Source organism: Cavia porcellus, unplaced genomic scaffold, assembly GCF_034190915.1.
Source record: "Cavia porcellus strain 051 isolate PalLab524CR breed Dunkin Hartley unplaced genomic scaffold, mCavPor4.1 scaffold_37, whole genome shotgun sequence".
NCBI classification, from domain to species: Eukaryota; Metazoa; Chordata; class Mammalia; order Rodentia; family Caviidae; genus Cavia; species Cavia porcellus.
Window position 1 is genome coordinate 9,252,494 of NW_026947520.1, and position 26,294 is coordinate 9,278,787.

At 44.1% G+C, this 26,294-nt stretch overlaps 1 protein-coding gene across 5 annotated transcripts in view; it reads right to left on the minus strand.

Annotated features, from left to right (window-relative positions):
* The window catches only part of LOC100717716 (steryl-sulfatase-like), a 188,675-nt gene that overhangs the window by 6,607 nt on the left and 155,774 nt on the right, over positions 1-26,294 (minus strand). For all 5 annotated transcript variants that reach the window (XM_063243266.1, XM_013145438.3, XM_013145436.3 and 2 more), the window contains 2 exons: positions 16,278-16,437; positions 9,357-9,478 (listed from right to left, as the gene is read on the minus strand). In XM_063243266.1, coding sequence (XP_063099336.1) covers positions 9,357-9,478; positions 16,278-16,437 — 282 coding nt within the window. The remainder of the gene's footprint in view (positions 1-9,356; positions 9,479-16,277; positions 16,438-26,294) is intronic.

Here is a 26,294-nt window from a genome sequence, read left to right on the forward strand (position 1 = left end):
AGAGAGAGAGAGAGAGAGAGAGAGAGAGAGAGAGAGACAGAGAAACTGCTGAAGGGTGGGCAAGTCTGATTTGGCCAGAGGGCTCCTCCTGGGGGTACAGCTGACCTCTCCCAGGCTGCACTTTGTGCTTCCTTCCCCAGTCTACCCCAAGCACCCACCCCTACCTTGAGGACCCAGGAAGAGCCTTCCTGTGCATCTTAGACCCCCCCCCCCCGCCGCCCTCCCCGGCTCACTCCTGCCTCAGATCCAGTCTGGGCACATGCTCACTTCCAGTTGCCATCCTGGAGGTTCTGCATCTGAGACTGGCATCTCCTTTTCTGCTGGGTCAGTCTGGAAGGGTGCCATGCTTCGGGAGTTGTTCCTGTTTCTTGCTGATTCAACTCTAGCTGCCTAGGTTAAGGTTGCAGTCCCAGCTCTCCATTTCATGGCTGCATGTGTTACTTCTCGAAGGGGTCACCTCCTTTCTTCCTTTGGGTCAAGTTCACAGGGTGTGGGGAGAGGGAGGGACACATAGGAGAAGTGACTTGGGAAGTATTGGGGGACATGGAGCTACTGGCAATCAGAACAGGAACACTAGAACCTCCATCTGATCCTAAATCTGCTGCCACCCCAAGACATATTTTTCCATATATTCTTGTGGTCTTGGAGCTCTTCCATTTCCATTTCAAATGCCAGCCTCTTATCACTGTGAGGAACCACACCATGGGACCCCATAATCACCTTCATCCCATGTTCCACAGCCTATCAGGACTGACTTTCTCCTGCCTCAAAAATCTCACTGCCTTTCCCCATCCTCAGACAAAACACCCCAAGCCAACAACCCCAAGATCACCTGGAATCACCCAAGATGACCAGGGTCCTCTAACTCAATACATACCAAAATGGAATGCATTGGAATGATACCAAAATGTCACGTGCCTGAGCCTTCTAACCAACCCCAGGGACAGCAAGGCTCACTTTGATAATAACGACATCCCTGTCCTAACTAGTCTGCTCTGGGCTAACACTTCATAGATAAAGTTCCTCCAGCTTCTGCCAGCATTCGAATGCAGTTGGCTACATCAGAAATCATGACCTGAGACCTTGCTGGAAGAACACATAGCTCCAGGCTATGGCTAAAAGTCTTTTGTTTAAAGCCAGAAAGATGTGGCAATAATCCAAGCTCTTCTCAGGGATGCTGGAGGATCCAAGCACAAAACACTGCTTTCCACCAAATCCTGGTTTTGCATATTGTAAGGCAGAGCTATGTAACTCCGTAAAAAACGGGCATGTGATGCTCATGAGACATGTCGCTTTCCTGTGTTTGCTTGTGGATATAAATATCCCACCCATCTCTCAAGAAGCCACCACAATTCTTCCTCAAGAACACTTTTAAATCACCAGGATCCTCCTGTCCCTCTCATGAGTCCTCCACACTCACTTGGCACTGAGGTCAGTCTCCATTTCTCTGAGTACAAACACTGGACCTCCCATACCTCTCCAATGGGTAGCATCTTGCATATAATAGAGGATCAATAAAAATGTGATAGGTATGAAGATGAAAAATGAAGGTAGTCCTGAATAAGAGGCACTCAAAGAAAGGAAAGAATACGGTGGTCTTCGGGAAATCTGGCAAAGGAAAATTGGAAATCCAGTGCATCCTACTGTGATCCTTGGGGGCTACCAGACATCCTGCCTAAAACCACACAGGTCCTCCAGACAGCTTGCGACCTCAGCCCCAGGTTGTCTGCAGGTACTGTGGAATGGCAACTGGTGATGATAGAGATGGGAGCAAAGGAGCTGGAGAGCTTGCAAAGGCATTGACCTGGGGGTGTCCTAGTATCAGTTTGTGGGCGATTGGCAGAGATGCACAGACTGAGCTTCAGGAAAGAAAGTCCATGGAGAGATGCAAAGGCAGGAATGGGGGCAGCTCGGAGGTGGTAGCCAGGAATGAGAGAGCCAGAGCAAGGATGACCAGGGCTGAGACCCACAGGACATCTTCTCCTCTAAGGGAATAAGAGAGGATGGATGGACCCAGGAAGAGTCTAGGGAGGAGTAGAGATGCCCAGGCACGTGGTAAGGCAGATCTTTTGTGACTGTGTACTGCAGCGCATATAGCGTTAGATAAAGATGTTGCAAAGAATGGAGCACAAAGTCTAAAATCAGGATTTGTTGGCTGCAGATCTGTCACCACAGGGCAGCTACATGACTTCCTGGGGCTTTGTCACCTGTCTGCTAGTAGGACAATTAACATCCAGAGAGATTGCTAGCTGCTTCTTCAGGAGTATTTGTGGCTAAGGCTCCACTTCCTGGCTGTTTTGGAAGCCAGAGGTATGCAGAGGTGATCAACTTCCGGTCAGTGGGCCTTAAGTGGAGAGTATAGATAACTTTCTTGGGAGATGGGTGGCACGCATGATGGTTTAGATCTGAAATGTCTTCCAGAGGTGCCTGTGTTAAACTCTTGAGCCACAGTCTACAGTCTTCAGGGGAAGGGGCTTTGAGAGGTGATTGGGTCATGAGGATTTTAAACATACCAGTGGATTAACCCACTGATGGATTCAAAGTTGATGGCACTGATGGGAGATGGTGAAAACTGAGGAGAGAGAACCTCGCTAGAGGAAGCAGTTCGTGGGGATGTGAGCGTGGTGACTATATTTTATCCCTGGTCTTTATCTCTTTCTCTTCCCTTCCTGGCTCGCAGAGGGTGATCAGCATTCCTCTGTCACTCCCTACTATCATATTCCTGCAATGGAGGTAGCAGAGCAGGGGCTGGGGGCCTCTGAAACAAACCAAAATAAACTTGACTTCCTTCAAGTTGTTTTTCTCAAGTATCTGGTCACAGTGACAGAAATTTGCCTGATACATGCACCTTTTTCTTGATACCTTATCCATCCATCCATCCATCCATCCATCCATTCATCCATCCACATATCCATCCATCCATCAACCCATCCATCCACCCTTCCACTCACATGTCCATCCATCTATTCATCCACACATCCATCCATCCATATATATATCCACACATCCATCCATCCATCCATCCATCCACACATCCATCTGTCAACCCATTCATCCAACCATCTGTCCATCCATCCATCCACCCACTCATTCACCAATCCATCCATCCACACATCCATCCATCTATCAACACATCCATCCATCAACACATCCATCCATCCATCCATCCATCAACACATCCATCCATCTGTCCACCCATCCATCTATCCACCCACTCATCTATCCATTTATCCACCCACCCATCTATCCATCCAATCCATCCATCCACCCATCCATCCATTCATCCATCTCCCCATCCACAACCTATCCACACATCCATCCCACAATCCACGCATCCATCCATCCATCCACCCATCTATCCATTTATCCACCCACCCATCTATCCATCCAATCCATCCATCCACCCATCCATCCATTCATCCATCTCCCCATCCACAACCTATCCACACATCCATCCCACAATCCACGCATCCATCCATCCATCCACCCATCTACTCACTCATCCACTCATCCATCCATCCATCAAGCCATCTACACACCCATCCATCCATCCACCCATCTACTCACTCATCCACTCATCCATCCATCCATCCATCCATCCATCCATCCATCCATCAAGCCATCCTATGACCTTCAGGTCTGACACAAGTACCAACCTGCAAGATGAGGTTGTGGGTGGTAGAGAAGCAGCTGCGAGGATTTTGAAACCGTGAGACTGTGGAACATTCATGTCTCACAACACCCAGATAAAGCTTCTTTATTGTTCTTGTTCAACACTGTTTTGTTTTCTATTAGAGTCACATCTGCCACTACCATCCTCACAGCCTCTTTTAATGAAAAGGATTGAGTGAAATTTCCATAGCAAAGTGCGGAGCAAGCATCTGGCAGACAGCGCAGAGGCAGAGAAAGCAAGTTTTCCTGTCGTCAAGCAGGTCTTCAACAGACAGTAGCCACACGAGGTGGATGACAAAGTCAAGTGTGTAAGAGATTAACAAAGAAAATGTGCCAGCACCACCTAGGAAACATTTTCTTGTGGAGAAGACACGAAGAAAAGGCAGACAGAAACAGTCAGTAACACACGCCCAGGCTGGATAGGAAACATCTTTGAAGAAAATCCCAGCTCTGACAGCTGATGAAAGTAAATCAGGTGGGGGACAGACACAGACGGAGGGAACTGAAATAGACGCCTGTCTAAGGCAAAGCAAACAGACCCTTGTGCATAAATAGACCGTACAAAATCCCTGCCACGGTAGGATCGCGAATGTAACAGGAAAAAGGTCAGAAGTGAGCCTGGAGAAATGAGAACAGCCCGTGTGCTGAGCTCAGAAGGAAGAGGCTGTTGGGACATTCAGAGATGCTGAGACTTCGGGATGGTCAAGAAAATTTAATTAGGACTATTTTTTTCTTTATCTCTATAAAGAAGAAAGATTGCATTGGGAAAAACCACCCAAAGAATGGTTTGTGCTGGCATTGTTTGATTGTCCACTTCATGCTTTGATTTTGTGACTTGAGCAGCGACTTCTAAGATAACAAGATGTAATTTATCAACTAGTGATTTCTTATTGTTATTTTTGAAATCCTGTATTATTTCTAACTTTTTTTTCTGTGTTTTCTCTAAAAAAAGGAATTGACTGACCGGTGTTTTTTACGCATGACATTAATCTTCATTTACACATATTAAAACTTTAGCTACAAAGTGAATCTCTAGTCCAAACAGTGTCTAACAAGTTTTGTACAGTAACGTGCCATTTCATGTGAAAATACATTTCACAGATTCTCCTGGAGAGAACAAAACTAATTCAGGAGTGCTTTTTCCTCCCCACGAAAGAGAAAGAATGGTTGGGGGATGAAGCCTGTTAGTGGATGTCTAAATAACAACAACATAAAATAAATACAATTTGTATAAGCTCATGCACACCACTTCTAATTTCCTAAGGCACTCCTTCTCCTGGGTCACCAAAGCACAGTGTTTCCTTCTTGCAACAAACTCATCTTGAGTCGCTATGATTGTGTGTTCACTGCCACTGAGCTCAGCGAGCACAGAAAAGCACGGGTGGGTGCATAGGTTAAAGGCACAGGCTTGCAGCAACGCAGCATGGATTGGACTAGAATAAATGAAGCAGGAGAGGAAAGTGGTAGCGAAGGTGAGACAGGGAAGGGAGGGAGGCCAGAGGGAATTGAAGGAAGGATAGAAGGAAGGAGGAAGGGAAAGAAAGGAGTTAAGAGGGAGGAATGGAAAAAAAAGAACCAAGGGAACATGAAAGGAAGACGGATGTAGGAAAGGAAAAAATCTTCCGTACAATGTTCTTAGTGAGCTTCAAGGTGAAAACGCTGTCCCAACTTAAAGCCCGATTCATTCAGCTCTGATATTTTATTTCTGATCCTTAAAAGCCTACTCGTGGTGATCAGATGCAGAAGCGCACAGAAACAGCAGCCACCCAAACTATGAATGAAGAGGAAAAATCAGCACAGTCTTTCCACACGGGCTAGGATGTGGGACCCACAGCCAGCGGTGTTCAGAAGCATCTCGCTTTTATTCGGTGCAAATAGAGGCAAAATTAAGTTTTTAATTGAATGAGAATTTTAAGTAGTGCATAAAGTGTTTTTTTCTTTGCTGCTATGGTAGTGTGATGTTGATTTTTTTTTAAAAAAACAATTGCTTATCTCTTCTTTTGAACAAGAAAGCTGGCTGCAACCACATCCCTTTAGAATGAATTCTATTATCCTACAGCTTTGCGTGGTAATTTGAAGATTTTTTTTTTCTAATCACAAGGAAAAAAACCCCACATTTCCAGCAAACTCGAATCAAACATGCAGCAGGTTTTGTGAGAGCCTGCCAATTTGATGAAAGGAAGACTACATTTTCTGAACTAATTTCTGTAGCTTCCACGGGAGCTTTCTTTCTCAGGAATGCATGATACTTTGATTAAACGCCATGTTTTTCCTAGGCGATGCTAACTTTCTACACGTTTGTGGAAAACACTTTAAATGGCAGCCACACATCTTTTAACCAGGGCTGCATGTTCTGAAGTCCATGTATTTAGTGATACCAGTCTACAAACACTGTAGAATGAACTTTGATAAACCAAGATGGCCATGCTTGTGCTAAGCAGTATAATCTATATGGCAATGATGCCTCTGGATACTTCATTGGTACACATAGTAAATGGACCTTGAGCAGCCTTCCAGACAGTTGTTGCCTGGTATCCATGGACCTTTGGTAATACAGCTCATTGAGGAGGGAATGAATCCTGGGATGGCTGTGTTTGCTAAATCCCATGCTGTACTATTAGGGGAACACTCATGCACACGCATTCCATCCCTGAGCAAAACATGACGTGGCTCAATGCCAACTGTCTTCATTAATAGACAAGAGGAAGGGAAGAAGGGGGAGGGGATGGAAGGGCAGGCCAAGAGCCATGCATGTGATTAAAACATATTACACACATTGTATACCCCAACATGTGAGGCTAAAGGGGGTGGCAGGGCCTGAGAGGTCATGTGAGGGTGTAATACATGTTATGTACCCATATGAATCTGCCAAAGTGAAATCCATTAATTTGTAACAGCCTATACGTACTGATAAAGACGGGAAAAGAGAAAATCCCACAGCCAGGTTACTGACCTACTCTGAAGACAAATTTCAGCCTTATATAACTTAAGTCGAAATTGGGTTGTTTTTAACAACATTGGTCCCGACATCAAAATTTAAAGGGACAATTTTCAACATGCATCAAACAGCAAGTCTCAGCAGTGATTTATACCGCTAGGTTTAAAGAAACAATTTTTAATACATTGTAAAGTAAATGTTTAATTCAAAATTTCCATTTTAATGCAAAGAAGTTACCCGGGGTTACAACAAGTGGTCTGTGAGTTTTTTTAAAATGTAATGGGAACAGTGATATTGTATCATAATTCCTTAAAACAAGTTTTTAATGCAGTGTGAATAGCTAATGTTTAACTCACAATTTGCATTGTAATGCAAAACAACTTATTCTGGTTACAGCTATTGTTGTGCGAGTTCTTTTAGAATGTAACAGGAATAATAATATTAGAGCATTCAATTAAGTCATTCAATTAGCTGAGACATATAGAGAAGAGATTGTATATAAAATTTAAAAACATTGTATATAAAATTAAAATCTGATCTTAAAAGAGCAGAAATGAAATTTTAGCTCAGCATGCTTTGGAAATTCATATTTAATGAGTCTGGAATTGTAAGACTTAAGCCTCCAACCAATCAGGACAGATGGTAATTGGATCTGCAAAGTATTTGCAGAGAGTTGGGAGTTTTCTGGTGGCCAGGAAGTACTGTACTCTTCATGTCTCTTTTTGAGGAAGAAATAAAGCCTGCTTCCCAATTGCTGCACTGCAAAAACTCTCAGCATGGCTAAGTACACACAGAATGCTTTACAACTAGCTGTCGGGATTGCAGAATAAACAGAAGCTGGTTCCACTCTTGCATTGCCTGATACTAAACCCTCATCCTACATTTCTATGCTTTCATTATAGAGTACTCTGAAGACAAGTGATAACCCTCTGTCATGCTTACAACTTATGCAAAGTGTCTGCATCATCTAACGATCACTGACAAACTCCTACCAAAGCAGGTCTAAGATGAAACATTCAACAAGTCTTAGCATCATTTCTCTTTTCTCCAGTTGACAGAAAGCAGAATACGCAAGACAGTCACCTCCTCCTTCTGCATTCTAGATTCCTAGTTCTCTGCACATTTCTCAGCGGGGAATGCCCTGGAATGTAAACAACTTCTGGGTGGATAGTTTTGTCTCATCTTCTCCCTGACAGATGCCTGGGGGAACACGGTACATTCTACACTGCACTTGCTTAATAAATATTTGTAGAAAAAGATGACTAGATAGAATACTAAATAACTAAACACCAAGCCACGCGTGCAAACCAAGACATGTCTGAGTTTCAGATATAATCTGAAAAAGATATCAGATATTCATAAAATCCACAGTATATTGAATTGGCTTTGCTACATATATACAAGTCTAGCCTTGAGATGCTGTGCTTCATATTTTTCTTTGGCTGGTTCAAGGCGTAAGAGTTTAAGGAATTGCACTAAAATGTTTTGCAAACTTTACCCCAGGGGTAGGTTCCTAACAGACACTGGGTCTCGTTTATCTCACTTATTTCTATTTTCTCTTTTTGTCTCTCCCCAGGATGCTTCTCTCCACCTCTTGATCGTGTAAGTTCTTTATGGGTTTTCTAAGGGGGAAAGGGGTGGGCTGTCTTAAAATGCCATTCTGCAAAGTTCAAGACAAGATGTCGCACTTCTTCAAACCCCAGGGGCCTCTGGCTCTTTGCTCATACAATCCTTTAGGCTCCATATGAAATGAAGTTGGGAAATTCCATTGACTAGAAGATTCAGATCCAAATGCTATAAGGTGACCTGGAAAAACTGTACTCCTATTGAACTGTGAATCCAGAGGTAAGATACATTCATAAAATCACTGCAGGTCTAATTGGCAGCACCCCAAAGCCATGTGTGAATTTTGTCTTCTAGCACATACAGCAAGGAAATACCCTGAATTTAGGTGGGAAATACCCTGAATTTAGGTGGGAGCTGACAGCTAGGAATTATCAAATCCTCCACGAGAGACTAGTTTCTTGGACCTAAACTCCGCAGAAGGTATTTTAAATCCAAACTCAACATCCACCTCAGAAATGTGCAAAACTGTGTAAAATGCAGCACTTCCACGGACTCCTAGGCACCCTAGGGATAGGAACATGATTGTCATTCCAAGTTTCTAGGATGTAAAGGAGAGCTCGGGTCGCACCAAGGATGGCAGCATGCTGACGTGCCCATGCGTATGTTTGTTACACCTGCCACAGACGTCAGGAAAAGCAAGTTAGAACTTGTTACTGACACAGCACGTGATGGAAAGGACATTGGTCTGTGAAGCACGATAACATCCATGCGTTTTCAATTTTGTTTGCTTTAGTGATCTAAAGCTATCAACTATACTTGCGGCAGGATGAAATACAGATTTAACAGCTCATGGTCCACCGCGTTCAAAGCTGGGCAAAGGAAGTCAGGCTCACATTTACATGACATCGTTCGTCCATTCATGCGTTTATTTATTTATTCTCTCACAGTGCGATAAGAGACTGGTCTATAGATAGGCAGAGGAGGTGGCCTTGCAGGAGGGTCCAGGGAAGGATGCACAACCAACTTCGAGGAGAGAAAGGAGAGCGAATCAAGCAAGGGACATTCACAGTCTTAAGCATCCAGCAGCCTCTATAGAACAAGTGCTCTTGCAATTTCATCTCTCCGCATGGCACAGACACTGCAAAAAGCATAAGAAACACAGAAAAGTCTTGGTACTCACTGTGTGGTGGGTGCCAGCGCACAGCATTCAGGTGGGCATTGCAGTAGTGGAAGAGAAACTCGTGGGCGGAGCGCTGGCTTTTCCCTTGTAGCAGGGGCATCAGGTCCCGTCCGTCTATGATCCTGCATGATAAATCAGCCACTGAATCAACCATACACATCATGATTGTCTGAAAACATCCTCCCAGCAAACGAGAAAGCTACAGGGTCTCATTCTAGTAAGGCGCACGGAAAAGATAAACCCAGGCTGACCAGGCACCGGGTACTGATTGTGGATTGTGGCTGTGTTCGTGCAGTAACTCTTTACATCCCCGCATGCACCCTGACTTGAGGGGCTATTGTTATATTGTTGAGCAGAGGAGCCTGGGGTCTGACTGTGCAAGGAATTTATCTGAGGTGACCCATAAGAGGCCAGAGGATTCCATAGACAATTTAGCATTCACCCTTCTGACCACTTCTTCCATATCTGCTTCGCAGATTGCTATTTTTCCAAAAGCAATGCTTTATCTGTGAGTTCGTGGTTGGCTGAAAAGCACCTGAGAGTCTGGATGAAGAAAGATACCGTACAGGATGGGACACCTTGAGCCAGACAGATGTCAAAGAGAGTTTCTCAATTCAAATGAATACGTCCTATGAATGGAATGACCATTCCCAAAGGAACACAGACGCCGTCTACTACCGGTCATCTGGCTAGACAGAGGAGGAAAACTTTCCAGTCTGCAAACAGACATGTCCGATCAGCAAGGAGCAAAATAAGCTGCCAATAGGCTACTGTCATTGAAGGGAGGGGCAGAGAACTATTTTGAGTGATTTATAGCATTAAACTTGGGGCTCTTCAGTCTCTGGTTAACAGCAAGGCATCCCGGCCATTTCTTAGGACCAGGTGCCGGACTTGGCGCTTAGCACGGTTCTGTAACTTAGGTGAGCCAGGGCTCCCAGGGCCCTGAAATGTTCTTTTCTGTAGTTTACATGTTGGCATCACTAAAAAAAATCCACGATGTCGTTACTGGCCCCGTCGCTTAGAACTTCTCTGGCCTCAGCCCTCCCTAGGCATCATGCGCCCCCCACAGACATCCACAGACTGAAAATATCCTAGCTTCAATTGTTGAAAATAAGACCACAAGACGGACTCAGCTCCTGCACCAAGCTACATCCGGTTAGCCACCAGCAGGAAGAGAAGCAACGTGGTAGAAACTGTTGCTTTCGGACGCAGCTGAAAGACTGTTTCTATCCCGCAGTGGTACGCCGTGTGCTTCGTTCTTTGCAGAAGCTGTTAGAGAAAGACCCCAGGCTCAGGCATGTGAGATGCTGACCGGGATGGGAGGAAATCAGAAGGGAGGGGAGGAATCCGGCAGAAATGACAGTTAGAACATCAGAAGCGCCCCATAGTGACAGTGAGAATTCAGGAGAGGAGATCGTCTCTTCTGACTCCTCCAGAGCAAGGGGACCCCCACTTTTCTGGGACCCTATCTGCACCTTTGGTTCTTACATCTGCTTTTAGTCCCCAGACAGAAACAAAATTCCATACACGATTTAAGAACAGAGGTGACAAATGTGCTGCTTTCTGATTAGTACATGATAGCTAAAATGCTCATGATCATTGGGAGAAATTTAATTTTAAAAAAATGAGATTCAAAATGGATGGAACTAGAGGTCCCATCAAAGAAAAGAAACCGGACTCAGCAAGATAAATAGGGCATGTTTTCCTTTATATGTGGCATCATAAGCCATAAAGATGACAGCAAATTAGAGTGGAAACTGTTAGCCAAGAGGAAGGGAAAAAAGAAAGCGTGTACGGATGGTGATCGGAGGGCGGATGCAGCCCTAAACTATTATCCGCACGTACGACAATACCACCGCGAAACCCAGGGCTCTCAAAGTAATATACAGCAATACAAGTATTTAAAAAGAATTTCTAGTCTCATAATTTTTTTTCTTCTTAAAAGCAAACTTTTTAACTCAAGGAGAACAAAGTATAGTCTGCAAACTTAGTTTCCTTCAAATGCATATAACTTTTCTCTTTCTTCCTATATACTGTAGGAAACAGTATATATATATATTCCTACAAGCAGGTAATAAATCATACTGCTGAGGAAAACTGCTGTTTAACAGGACTGCAGAAACATGGTCCGTCAGAAGGAAGCTTATTTCTGCCACGGAATACAGAAAGTGACCCCCATGAACCAGAGTTTTAATGGGTGTCTGAGCTATCAAAACACCTGGTTTTTTTTTTTTTTTTTGTGTGTGTGTTTTTCCTTTTTATCGGTACCGGGGATCGAACTCACGACTGCCCACTTGCAAGGCAGGCACTTATGCCGCTGAGCTAAACCTCCAGCCCAAAACACCTGGTTTTAAAACACGTGTGGGATCCACAGTGAGCTCTGTCCATCGCCCAGAGGTCAGCACGTTGATGCTGCTTGTAGAGAAAAAAAAAATTTTTTTAAATAATGCCATGCTTAGGGGGAGAGACGTCAGTCCATTGCCAATGAGACACACAGCACTGTCCATCAGAAAATAAGAATACGTAGTCTGATTGGTGTGTGAGCTGCAGATAAATTCAAGTAATCATGGCGAGTTTGCATAGGCAACCGTGCTATGAATCAGATGTTTCCCCTTGACTCCTGGGGTCAAAAGTGTCTCTTTATGTGACTGTTCTTCCCTGGGAAGGGAAGAATGCTCTCCTGAGGGTCCTGGCTGGCCGTTATTGCAGTGATGGGAACAAGAGCTCATATTAGAGAACTCCCGCTCAGCTTATATTGCACAGGCAGCTCTCAGGTAACAGGTGCACGTTCCAGTCCTTCTTGGATTGATTGCAATGATGTCATTCCTCCGTTAGGAATGGTCTCAGCACTCAGCAGCTACAAAACACACTTTTCCTTCTGCCTGGAACGTCCTCTCCACCTGCCCTACATATAGCCACAGCTGGTAGAGAACACGCTCCGCACAAAGTATGGACAGTGCCCAACTTAAAAGACGATGCATCTTAATAGATTCTGACTTTATAATAACATAACATTCATCTCCTCCAGCAGACAATCTGGATCAAGCAAGATGCTCGTTCCCTTTCGTGAAGCTGTGTGACCAAGCTGGGGTGGTTGGTAATTTAGGTGTATTCTATGCATTTCTGACTTATGATATTTCCACTTTGCAGTGAGTTTACCAGGAAAGAATCCCACTGTAAATCAAAGAGCACTGGCATATATTTCTGTAATAAACCAAGAAGCAGGTGCTGCTTGTGTGTAGAGATCTCTCCAAAGCCTCATGCAGGTACATGTGGGGCTTTTCAGAGGTGGCTGGATCTAGTGTGTGGGGGATTGTAATGGACTGTGTGATGAAGGCATCAAGGGTGTGTGCTTACATTAGTCCACTGATTGGCTTGGCATAGGTTAGGGTGCGGATAATGGGCAGGCCCACCCTGGGGGACAGTGCTACCCCCCCAAGGGTGTGCAGCCCGGTTAGAATACGAGGCATAAAAGGGGAGCTGCTGTGGTTGGTTACTGCTGCCTTTTCCCTCCATGAACTGTTTCTCGTCTGTGATGCCCCTCCGCCATGTCGTCCTGCCTTGGAACCGTTGACTCTGCACTGAAACCTCTACAGACCGTGAGCTAAAATAAACCTTTCCTCCTTTAACTTGGGGTATCACCAGGATTTTGACTGAGCAATGGGGGAAGTAAGCAAGACGGCATCCTAACTATTCAGAAAGTTATTTTCATAATCCAGAAAAATATGTTTATAGTAGTCACTGCTAAGCCCTCTGCCACATTTGGGTAGAAAACAAGACCATTTACAAGTAGAGGCACAGATCAAGGTGGGATTTTTTTTACCCATGAAGATGGCTGTGTTTTACTCTGCAGAACAGATGTTAAGTAACAAGAATCCTTTCCTCTTTCTCCTTTTCTTCTCTTCCTCCTCCTCCTCCTGCTCCTCTTTCCTCTTCCTCCACCCCAGCTCTCTTACTGGAAGAGCACTCTGTGAAAGAGTCTCTCTCATCACGTGAGCCAAAGCTGCTGGGAGGATTTAAAAATGACTTTCCAGTCTCTGTGAGGCAGGAGCCACATTACACATTATGGTAGTCACTTCTCTTCCTACCTTAAAAAAGATCAAATCACTTTAGTTTACTCAGGAGCCAAGAATGCAAAAGACTTCACCTCTTTGATTCGCCACAGTGGCAGCATTCTGCCTGCCCCCGTCCCCATGGAATAGTTTACAGCCAGAATTTAATGTTTTCAAAAAAAGTTAACCAATTATACCTTGTTGTAATACTTTACTACCAAAGTTAGAAAGGGTCATGTTGCTATGAAAATACCGTGTCTGGTTGCAAAAATGAGCCCAAAGATAGGATTCTCATCTTAATAAGTTAATACATCCAGGTGTTTCTTCTTCTTCCTCCTCCATCTCCTCCTCCTCCATCTCTCCTCCTCTATCTCCTCCTCCTCCTCCTCCATCTCCTCCTCCTCCATCTCCATCTCCTCCTCCTCCATCTCCATCTCCTCCTCCTCCATCTCCATCTCCTCCTCCTCCTCCATCTCCTCCTCCTCCTCCTCCATCTCCATCTCCTCCTCCTCCTCCATCTCCTCCTCCTCCTCCTCCATCTCCTCCTCCTCCTCCTCCATCTCCTCCTCCTCCTCCTCCATCTCCTCCATCTCCTCCTCCTCCTCCTCCATCTCTTCCTCCTCCATCTCCTCCTCCTCCATCTCCATCTCCTCCTCCTCCTCCTCCATCTCTTTCTCCTCCTCCTCCTCCATCTCCTCCTCCTCCTCCTCCTCCTTCTCCTCCTTCAAAACCCAACTGCTTGCACTTACTAGCACACGCAAAAAGTTGCCCTGCACTATTTCCAGAACGAGCCTAACTGGAAACCCTGGTGGGAGGTAGACAAAGTTTTCTGGACATGCCTGGTCAGGGTGGCTACAGGAAGCTTTTCAATAGGCCAGGGTACTCAGTGAACACGAAACAACGAAGTGCATCTGAAGAAAGAAATCCCTACTGGCGATGATCTCAGGTAGCCACACCAGGGAGTCCATCCAGTGAGCTATTTTCTCTTCCAGCCTTCAGACTCCTCAAAGCAAAAATCCTTCCTTTGCACCATGTCTCTCCCCTTTGATGCACGTAGAAATGCTGGATTGCCTCTGTTCTTACTAAAGTAGAAACTCTGGGTCTGAGGTTTTCTCATCTCCAAGTTTTAACTGATCGGAGCTGTCCTCTCAACAGAAATTCTCTCCTTCCAACTAAACACCCAAGAAGAAGTGGAGCCATCCTGCTAAGAACTCGGGTCATTCTCCCTGAATAAATTTCTTCTCCTGAGATACACAAAGTTAACACAATGCTCAACAAACAAACAAAACAACAAAGCTGATTTCTCCTCACCTTAGCAGGAAAGATGTAAAGCTGTGCTCAAAGGGAAAATATCTATTGATCAAATTTATAGATGGGTAAGGATATGCAGAGATGGTCTAGAAGCTTTTATTATAAAGATTTCAAGGGCGTTTGTATTATAACCACTTTTTTTCCATAGAACAGTGAGTTTGAGAGCAGAATTTCTCTGCCTCAGCTCTGCAGACACATTTTTAAAGACAATTCACTGTTGTATGGGTTGTTTTGTGCACTGCAGGATGTTCAGTGCATCTATGGCATTAGCTCCTGGGAGACGGTTGCATCCTGAGATGGACTAATCAAAAATGTTTCCAGGCATTGATGAATATCCCATGAGGAGAACAGTGAGGCTGTGTCATATACACTGCCTGGGACATTCAAAGCCTCCAGGACAAGTACACAAGAATGTGACCCAGTGCGGGTGCCAAAATGTTTTACACAAGATATCGTACAAACACTTTATTCCCACAAGACCTCTGGAAGCAGATTTCTGTTCTCTAATATACGCTGTCTCTAGCAGAATGACAACACCTAACAGCTGGACCGGTCTTGACATAATAACTGTGGGGTAATTTACTACCATAAGCTTCAAGGAGATCTATAGAAGAAACCAAGAAAAAAGGAAAGACTCCAACCCTGAGTGTTGTAATGGGAACACAAGCCCACACCGCAAATACCTGAGTCCAGTGAAGAACGGGGTGGCTTTCTTTTCCAACAAGGGTGAAGGCAAGATAAAGTGGGCTCCATTAGGGGTACAATGGAGTCAGGGCAAGGGCAGGATTTCCCTTTATGGATTTTCACCTTGCCTCTGTCTTCTTCTGAACTTTGCATTTTCCTACTTGGGGGAAAAACCATTCACACATACTATGCAAGGGAGGTCAGTGATAATTTTAATAGAGCGTGTCATGAGAGAAAAATGCGATTAAGAGATTACCCACACACTCTGTTTTAACAACTTCCTTTGAAGTTTTTCTCTGAGACAGAGTCTTGCTAAGCTGTCCCCAGGCTGCATGTGAACTTGAGATCTTTTTGCCTCAGTAGGTAGGTACCGAAACAGAATGTCGCTAAGCTTTCATTTATAAAAGGACGGAGGGAAGTAAAACTCACGTTAGCTAGCAGAGACAGGAGAATAAGGAAACAGGAGAGAGATTGCTTGCAGAAGCTAACACAGCTCTGGCCCACCATAATTTATGACACAGTACAGAATAGCCAGAAGAGCCCAAAGGTTATTCATAAATGGTTGCAGGAATGGAACTGTTAACTAACTTGGTCTGACCGCTGCACGTTGTGTACGTGTATGGAATGGTTTTACCCTTCCCCATAAACAGGTACACATATTATGTATGCATAGATTAAATACATTTCCTAAAACATTCAGTGTCTTTGAGTTTCCTACAGGGATGACGGGATAGACAGAAGGATGCTTTGCTTTGGTTTACGTTAGTCAACACCCGCAGCAAGACACAGAGATCAAGTCTAGCCAAAGGCAAATGAGACCACGTCAGCTTGTGAGACAGAGAGTGACCACCCCAACCACCTTGACACAGAGTACCTGTCTTGGGGCGGTGATGCTCCAGCAAGTTTGACTACCGTAGGAAATATGTCCATGTTGCTTGTTGGCTCATCGATCTCTAGGCCAGCCTGTATCACTCTTGGCCATCGAAGGATGCCTGGTATCCGAATACCTCCTTCCCAATTGTTTGCTTTTCCTCCTAAAATTACCAAGAGAGAGATAACAGGGAGAGTTCAAACTCTTCCAAGTACTCCAATTACATGGATTGAATGAGTTCATCCAAACCAATGCAGTGCATGTTTTAGTAGAAAAAAAAAAAAAAAAAGACACAGTCAGCACTATGATAGACACAATCAGCACCATGCTGACTGTGACCTATGATTTTGCAAGTAAGAAACCTCAAATCCCAAAGCCACAACAACTCATATCCATGACTTTCAAGTTGACAGTACACATTTTATTTCTACTGGTCACCAGATGTGTTAAGTAAGAGAGTCAAATATCCACATTCATATTCTGGGGACCTTATCAGCAAAAGGAACTTTGAGAATGAGATGAAATATTTTGAGACCAGGAATTGATCTTGGGTTACAACAGTGGGTCCAATGGCACCACCGTGTTCTTATCAGGGAAAGAGGGAGGAGAAGACACAGGGTCAGAGAAGCCAAAGTTGTCACCGTAGGCAGAGAATGGAAGGTGGAACTCTGTTGGCTTTCAACACTGAGTAGAACAGGCTGAGCAAATGAAAGCAAGAAACTTCGAGAAGCTGGAAAAAGCAGGTTCTCCAGTAGAGTCTTCAGAGAGCAGAGCTGTGGAAATACGTTGGCTTTTTAGACCAGGAAGACCTGCTTTTTGTACTTCCAGAAATATAATGCAATAAACTCAAGTTGCTTTCAGTCGCCTAATTTAGAAGAGCCAAAGGACAAGAAGAAACAGCCCTATGCCGTTGGACAAAATTCCCAGTGTCCTGTGCACAGAATGATTATCCAAGGTGCCTTTAAGAAGCCACAAAATGAGGCCATTGTCATCAAGTTTACCTGAGCTCCAAGCTATCTCTTGATGGCTGGTTAAGGAAACAAGCTTTGCACACAGACAGCAATTACAATATAATTAAATAAAGCAAGGAGAGGTCTCAAGATGGTCTACAGTGGGGTACCCAGAGTAGATCAGTGTCAGTAGACAATTTCACAGGTTGTCAGTGTCCCACAGATTATGCATGGGGATGGTTGGGCAAACCGATTCATTGTTTTTATTCCATAGTCTAGAGCCATCTAAGCAATTTTAAAAGTTAGGTTGGAAAAAAGGCAGCCAGGCTGAAGATCATCAGTGGAAAAGAAAACAACTAGATTCAGGAAAAAAAATGGTAGGAGGCACGAATCAGAGTTAAATGATTGATGAAGCTAAAAAGTAACATTAATTCTTAGTAGAGATATGATGCATGACTCACAGCAAACAGGAATGTCATCTACATTTAGAAAGTCAAATTTTCATTAACATTAGTTTCAGGGATCTTAAAGCAAGAATTCGTGGCTAAAAGACAGTGTTTTGCACTCAAACGCTAAACTGAATTCTGTCATCAGCAAGAGCATTCCATGGTGGACTTTCACACACACACACACACCAGAGAAAAATTCATTCACAAAATCATGCCATAGTGCGTAGTTTCTATGCCAGCTCCAAAGAAAGCTAAACGTCCTCCTCCTATGAGAGCATTTCAACATCACTTTGAGGGTAATGATCTGACATGCGTGCTATTCTGACTTCAGAGAAGTCTCTTTCAATAAGTGGGAGGTTTAGCTGATTTGCAGTGTTCTCTCAAGCTGTCAATAGCAGAGCCACGTGAGGAACGTGAACATGCCAAGCACAGTCTGGTCACTCTCCTCAGTCAAGGCCATAGAGTTTTCACAAATGTACCATCTCCTCCTCCCCTTCCCCTCCCCCTCCCTATTCCACATATATACATAGGCATGTATATAAATTATATATGATGGATTTATATGATATAGTAAAAGCATTAGTACATGGGAATATATAAAACATATTATGTATGAATCAATAAGCATTCACTGCTCAAGTCAAAGGAGTAGAAACAAGCTGATGAATTCCCTCACAAGGCTGCACAAGGATGGTTTCTTGGCAGCCACAATGGTTAAAGTTCCTTGCTCACCTATAGATGGAAAGAGACATCTCACCTCACTAATTCTACCCCAGAGGGTGCCACCGTTTCTCTCTGCGTTAGAGAAGCATGGCCTGAGGCTGAGACAAAACAATGTGGAGAAAGTGACTCTTTCAATGGCACAGTCACAGATAGGAATCCAGCTCTGTCTACCTCTGTTGTAGTCAGGGGTTGTACACAGAACAATTCAGATCAGGACATGAAGTTTATAATATTTTCATAATGGTCACCGGAAGTTAACACAGGAGAATGCAGGAAATCTATCCGCAACACCAACGACACAGATTATTTAGTCAAGAGTCTAAACCCCACGGCAATGTCCCACATGAGTCCAGATAAAAACCCAGAGCTCAGGACAACGCCTCCACGAGTCCAACTGGAGGTCCAGAGCCCACAAGAAGGACTCACGCCAGTCTCTTTTACGGATTTGTGCCACAAAGACCCAAGGGTCAGCGGTGGAAGCCAGAAAGTTTATGCCAGCAGGATGAAGGAGCTGTGCTAGTGGGATGAGGGTTCTACACTGGAGCCGAGAAGTCACACTCACAACAAAGAGCGGGGCTGTCCTGAAAGGCACCACAGCTGTCCTCAGTGACACGGAGGCCCCGAGCTCCTCTGACGACAAGCACAGTTGGTTACATGCCAGGAAGCAGCGTGACGAGTTCATCCTGGAGACCAGGCAGCACATGTCTTCCCCTCCGGAGCCAGGAAGCAGTGCTCGATGTGAGGACCAGAGCTTTTCCAGGAGAACCAACAGCTCACACAGCAACTCGTAAGAGAACCCACAATGCCTCCTTCACACCTCAATCCCTTCCAACACCTCTCTTCTTCTCCACTTATTTATCCTGGCAACCCTCCTCAGGTGGAGCATCTTCTCTCAATGCATGCTGATGTAATCCAGCTGGCATTAAGTTGACCACCAGTTCTCAAACCATAACAACCTCCAAAGCCTGTGGGTTTCTACAACTCAACACTATGCTTGCTTTCCAGCTGCTGAATTTGTACCCAGTTGTCTACACGCTTCCGGAAGAGAATCATATATCCCTCATATTTAGAAACTCAAAGAGCCACATCTGAATGGCAGAATGAAGAACTGTGCCATTGAGCAAATTTTCTGTTCTCCCAGGATTTAAAACATGCACCAATTTGGGGGCATAAGGCGATGCCCCAGGTGGGCACACTAGGTTCTCACCAGGTGATGGTGCCAGGCACACCTGGCTGCACAACCCCATGAGACAGCAGGTGATAAAAAAAGGTTGTTTAAAAGGAAACCATGTAGAGAAATCTGTGGACATGAGCAATGTCTGTATCAGGACGCAGATGGCAGGACTCAGGTGCCGTGCCCTCTGGGGATCCTGCCCACCCTCTAGACTTGCAGACTGTGGGAAGGGACTGCAGTAGGACAAGGCTTGATGGGCTTCTGCTTTGAAGACAAATAAACCCATGCAAAAATTCATACAGAGGCCCTTGAAATGGCACACCCAGCCAGAGATTCCAGATGCTAAGGGGATTCTAAGCCACACACAGATAGTGGGTGATAACATCTTACCTTTGCTCAGGTAAGTTGCATGAAGCCCCCCAACCCCCACACTGGCACAGGGCTGGAAGAAGCAGCTGCCTTTGCAGCCTCCAGCCCCAGCGACCTGCAGTCACTTTGTAAGGCTGGCGTGGCAGCCCCTGGGGTGGTTGCCCACACAGCTAATTTTCTTTCTGTTCACAAATGCATATGTAGTTTAACACAGACATAGGAGCATCCAGAAATAACTACAGAGCTAAGTGTGTACATGACAAGGCATAAATGTGTCAGAGTCCTGTCCACAGAGAGAGCATGGACATGGTGACATCCTGGCCACCTGGGGTACACCCAGTGCTTGGAATTTGATGTGCAACAGTGGCTAAGTGAAAAAGGAATCTGGATTCCCAGAAGCTGGGACACAGAAGACACAAACGTTCCATAGAACTCCAGACAATTTAGGCAACTGATCCTCTCACTCCTGTGCTGGGTGAATTTCAGAAAGCATGGAGAAAGGGTTAAAATAGTACCATTGCCAAGTGACCACGATTATTAATGTCACCAGTGATAAGCCAGATACGGTAACACGATGCCCCTCTCCTAGGAGGTGACGGGTGACAGGGTCACTTCTCTTGTGCAGTCTTTAGCCACCAAACCTGCAACCCCACTCCAATCAGGAGAGAAAGACACAAACCCTAGTGGAGGTACAGCCACACCTACTTTTCTGTAAACCGTTAAACTCAACCTTAGCAACCAGGAAGACCTGAGCTACGTGCACCATCATGAAAATCTCATTTTGGGGTTCTGTCAACAATATTCAGAAACGAAACAAACATATCAAATAAGCACGGATCATGTGTGCAGTTTGCCCATGCTGTCAGAGAAGTGTTTTTACAACTGTCATGGAAAAAGCAAATATTTTTTAAATCCTTTCAGGCACCTCCAAGTGCATGCTGCCTCAGGAAAAACATGTTTGAGGCAGCCTGATTGCACATTTCTAGGCATGTGTGATGAGCTTGTCAGACAGCACGGGCTGGAGTCTCAGGCTTCCTGACATTCTAAGTGCAAAGGGACTTGCACCGAATGTGCCCATCAGGCTCTGAAATCCCAGCTCCTCAGCGTTGGTATGGTTGTCACTGCCAGGAACTTTGACTGGTCCACCCATGCAACATGAGAAAGCAACAACTTCCCCTGCTCAGGAATAGCAATGCAACTCTGCAAATCTCCTGAATGATTCAATCACATAGAACACTGTAGCTCACTTGACCCTCACGCCACTCATCAAGACAGGTAACATGCTTCGCAGTTGAGAAAACTTTGTGCAAAGTGGCTTAGTGAGTAGTAGCTGGTACGCACTACAGTTCCACAAATCAGTCCTACTAAATTCCTACCCTCAGATCCTCAAAGGAGACACAAAGAGAGGAACGGGGTACCGCTCCACAGAAATTCACAGTCTCAGTGGCTAGCTCACACAGTTCTGATCTAGTGTCCAGACATCCTACAAGGAAGACAGAAATGCATGGACAGAGGTCATGCCTTTCAGATCCTCAGCAATTTCAAAGGACAGTCCAGAAATATTCACAGCTGACTGCGGAAAGAATCTGTTAGGAGACACAGAGAACTTTGACTATGTCTCATGCTCTAAAGAAACCCAGGACCTCAAAGGGCAGTTTCAACAGTGAGCCAACAGATACATTTTACCTGGGAAGCCCTGTGTCAACAGACTTTGGGCTGACTTCCAAAGAATAAATAAAGTTAGGGAAATGGAAGAGAGGGTTGCACAAGCAATCTAAATTATTTTATTTCCCTCTGAAAATGTATGAGCGGAGAAAAAGGCATGGTCTAAATTTAAAATCTGATAGAGTAATCATCATATTTGCACATCTCACGTCTGTGTGGCGGGTTGCCATGATGTTCCCGTCACAGAAGGGTGATGGCTGAGATGCTGGATCTCTCCAGGCAAGCGAAGAGCAAATTCCTCCATAATCGACTCCCAGGCCCTTGCAAGGAACAGCTGCTCCCCAAAGAGGCTTCTATTTTTGTCTCTTGGAATGCTGTCACCCAGCAGGTCACAGCACTTTTAATGGCAAGAGCATATGCCAGTCATTGTTATGCTTGATCTGGGTATAAAATTTGACAAAATATTGCTGCTTTTCTCTCTTTTTCCCCCTCTCTTGGGTATCTACCCACTCTGTATAACACAGATCTCCTGAATGGAGGCCAAGCACATGGAAGAAACATGGTGAATGTCATTCACACTTGATGCAAAGTTCCCCAAGACAGTGCTACATTTGACACTCTTCTCCATGCATAGATTCCAAGTTTGCAAGCCCAGAGGTTGCAGATGGGTGATGCAGCAGAATTTGGTACATCTGGTCAACCTATCCTCCACCTCTGGTCAGGGCAAATATATATATATGTATATATATATGTGTGTGTGTGTGTATATATATATATATATATATATATATATATATATATGTATATATCATCAATTTGATGATGTCCACATTCAAATAAGGGGTAAAAATTTCAAGGCTACCCATGCAATGAATCATCACAGCTCGAATAAATACGAGTGACTTTCTTATTTCATGCGTCACACGCCTAAGTAAGACACTGACTACAAATGTGTCTCCATAGAGCCAGATATGATGGTAAATATTTTAGGATTTGTGGGATATTTTCTCAGCTCAAGTCTCCTGTTATACCCAATCAACAAGACATCCATAAAGAAGCATGGCTGTATTTCAATAAAACTTTATTTATAACATCCAGTGTTGGGCCACAGCTGGCTGCCATGCTCTAATTTATTATTGGACTTTGACTTGGGGGTTGGATGAGGTCACTGAGTCTGACCTTAATCCATAACCCTTCAGTATGGTTAGCAAATGTCACAATACCATCTCGGTTGGTTGTCTTCACTGACAACGTCCCTGATATCTTTTGCAATAATGGAAACTTAAATTATATGTATCTTAGCCTGGAATGAAAAATCAACCGTAGCCCAGCTGGCTCACCTTTCAGATAGCACCCTTTGGTTGAAGTGAGCTCTATTTAATGTCCCAGTACACAGTTCGTCCTTTCTTACCATCTGGAACCCTCCTGTCTTAGTTACTTTTTACTCATCGCTGAGACAAAATACTTGATGCCCAAAGCTGGGAAAGGAAAGGTTTGTTTCTTAGAGTTTTTGGCGATTTCAGTCCATACTCAGTTGGCTCCAAGGCAGGGTGGCATTGCGGGGCTGCAGTTCATGGCGGCTGCAAACAGCAAGGTGAAACCGGAAGAGAGAGAAACACACCTTCTTCCCACGATTACATCACATCCTGGCTCCACCCCTATGTGGGTGGAGCACTCGCACCACCAATCCAAGCGCTGGACATTGAACCAATCACAACTGCATAATACAAAGGTGTGAAGCTTGGGGGCCACTGACATTAACCACAACACCTCTGCTTTTCCAGTTGTTTGCTCTGCTGGGATTTTTCCCTCGCACCCTAACCAATCATCTCAACAAATCCTTAAAGTCTGGATAACATGCCCTTCTGATTTCAGTAAATCATCAGTCGCCAGCAGTAAAGATAATGTTTCCCTACTCTCGGCTTGCAAGGTATTTCTCAAGTTCATATTTACAGGATGCATGACAATCCATGCTATGCATATTTGCTCATTCCAGGGGGACCCATAAAATTTGAGAACAGACTTTGAGTCTCCACAGAATGCAGCAGCACCCGCAGAGCAATGCCTTCTAAACATCTTCCTGAGGTCCTGGGGTAGGTTACCCGACTACTGCTCCGTCACCTGCATGCTATCCTGGTTGTGTGGCTGAGTGACACAGCTGTGCCACAGTAAACAGAACAATAAGGTAGGAAACCAACAAGGGGGGGGGCTGATGAAACAGAAAAACAAGGGACAGGAGATGCTCTCAAGGTGCTGCTGACAAACACACCCTTGTGTCTCACAGGAGCCTTCTCTTTCCCTGAGAAGTGCTTTCTGAAAGAATAACAAAAGTGCACTGTAATAAATGTATAATCAAGTGATGTGGTCTTTTAGCTGTCGAGTATTCAGTACTGCGCATAATTTGACGTGCTGTGTTTTATTAGCTGGCAGAGAAGTAGGTTTGTTTATAGCAGCATCACCATTAACACAGGAGGACTACATTATGCTTTGAGATTTGGGGGGCTCCATTGTTACTAACGTGACAGATATTTCTCAGCTCCATCATAATCCTACAGAACAACCCCAGTATATGTGATTCATTATTACACCCTGAAATTGGGCACAAGACCTTAGATCTTTCTATCTGCATCTCAGCGATTAACACAGGAGTTACGAGGGCTGAGGAATCCAGTACCTGGCGTGCTCTATGAACCCAGTCTGACTGCACATAATCTTGAACTCCAAGAGCTCATGAACAAAGAAAGATGCCGTAATCTCTCAGACTCCCTGAGAGTCTCTCTTGACTGACACTGGCCAGAAGCGAAAGCTTTGCTCTTTCTTAGGAAGCCGCTGGACACATCTGCCAACATTTTCAGGAAGAAGTACAACAGAATTCCTCTCTAATAGACCACTAGAGCCTCTTTCAGTTATTTCCTTCCCCAATAAAAATATCAATTGCTCTCTGAAAGCCGTGTTACTTTACGAGCCAAAGAGATGCCAAAATCAGTGATTCCATGGAGTACCTCACAAGCCATGTGGACTCGAGCCAATCGGCTGCTTTTGGAAATTTACAGTTCAGGTAAAGAAGAGAGATGCTTTCAATACAGGCACCGGGGAATTTTTACAAGCAGTTCTGTGCATGTGGAGGAATCCTGTACTCTTGGCTCCTCAGGAAAACATGATTTCCCTCTCATGTTTCTGCAGACAATTCATCTATAGCATTGATGTGTCTGCATCACTGACATGTATTATTTGCTTGCAGGCAGAAGAAAAAAGGGACTGAAGGAGAAACTTCCTCAAGGTCACCTTGACTAGGGAGAGTGCCTTAGTTATTTTCTTACTGTTGAAATGCAATATCCAGTATCCATAGTCTAAAGAGGAGAGTTTATTTGGGGGCATAGTTTATTGAGATACCGGTCCACAGGGGGCTGGCTCCACAGCATGCAGAAGAAAAAGAGTGTCCAATGTAGCCTGGGTATCCCTGATCAAAATGCTCTGGGGCAGAAGCATTTTGGGTTTTCAATTTGTTGTATCCACATAGAAAATGTAGCATCTTGGGCGGGGACCCAAGCGTAAACATAAAATATCTATACACAGACTCTGCCAAAAAAAAAAAGGGTATATAGTATAAAAAGAAACATTTGTATAAATTTTTTAATACTACATTGATTGAGACATCATGAGATTAACACAAATTACATTTGGTCTCTACAATTACAAGATGGCTCATAATAGGGGCTGTTAGACATTTATTAGTACAGTGAACCGTTGGCGTGTGTGTTGGACTGCGTATACATCTTTTGATGGACTCTGTAGTTTATCCACATATCCATGTCCTAAAGAATTATTGTGCAATTTATTTATAAAAGCTGGGATCAGAAGCCCCATTTGTTCCAGCTATTCCACTTCTAGGCATATTCCCAGAAGAACTGAAAGCATCAAACCACAGTGATCTATGCGCACCCATGTTTATAGCAGCACAGTTTGTATTAGCCAGACCTTGGAAACAACCTAAGTGTCCATCAATTGAGGAATGGATAAAAAGTTGTGGAGTACTTTGGAGTACTACTCAGCTATAAAGAAGGATCACATTGAGATAATTATAAATAAATGGGCACAGCTTGAGACCATACTCATAAGTGAAATAAATCAAACTCACATGCATAAATACCAAATAGTTTCCATAGCGTATGAAATGGTAAGAATACATAAAAGTATGTGGTAATCAGGCCATTATATTGTTTTGCAGCCTTATAATGTTTCCATTCATTAATTGGAAGGGTTTTATTCTGGGTTGTCTGCGATGGTATGAACAGTTATTTTGAAGAAAACAAGATATTATAATAGCCAGTGCTGATTTAATACTAGCTTGTTTTGAAATCCCTCCAAACTTTTGTTCTTCTGTCTCCATTGGTTTTATCATGTGGAATCTTATTGCATTTTATTAGATGTGATAATATAAACAAAGTTTTTTATAGACAAGGAGATAATATGAAACTGTTGTTCGTTTTCTGTTAGTTGGTTCTAAATACCCTGTAATACTTTTACCCACTTGAATGGTTTTACACTGTATTGTTATGTTTGATGCTATAGTTTATGAAGTTATACTCAAATATTTCAAGGAAAGAGACACTACGGTAGCTACTGTTATGTCAGGTTATCTTGTTGCTTAAATTGTTATGTTCTGACCTGCGTTGTTATGTCCTCTTTC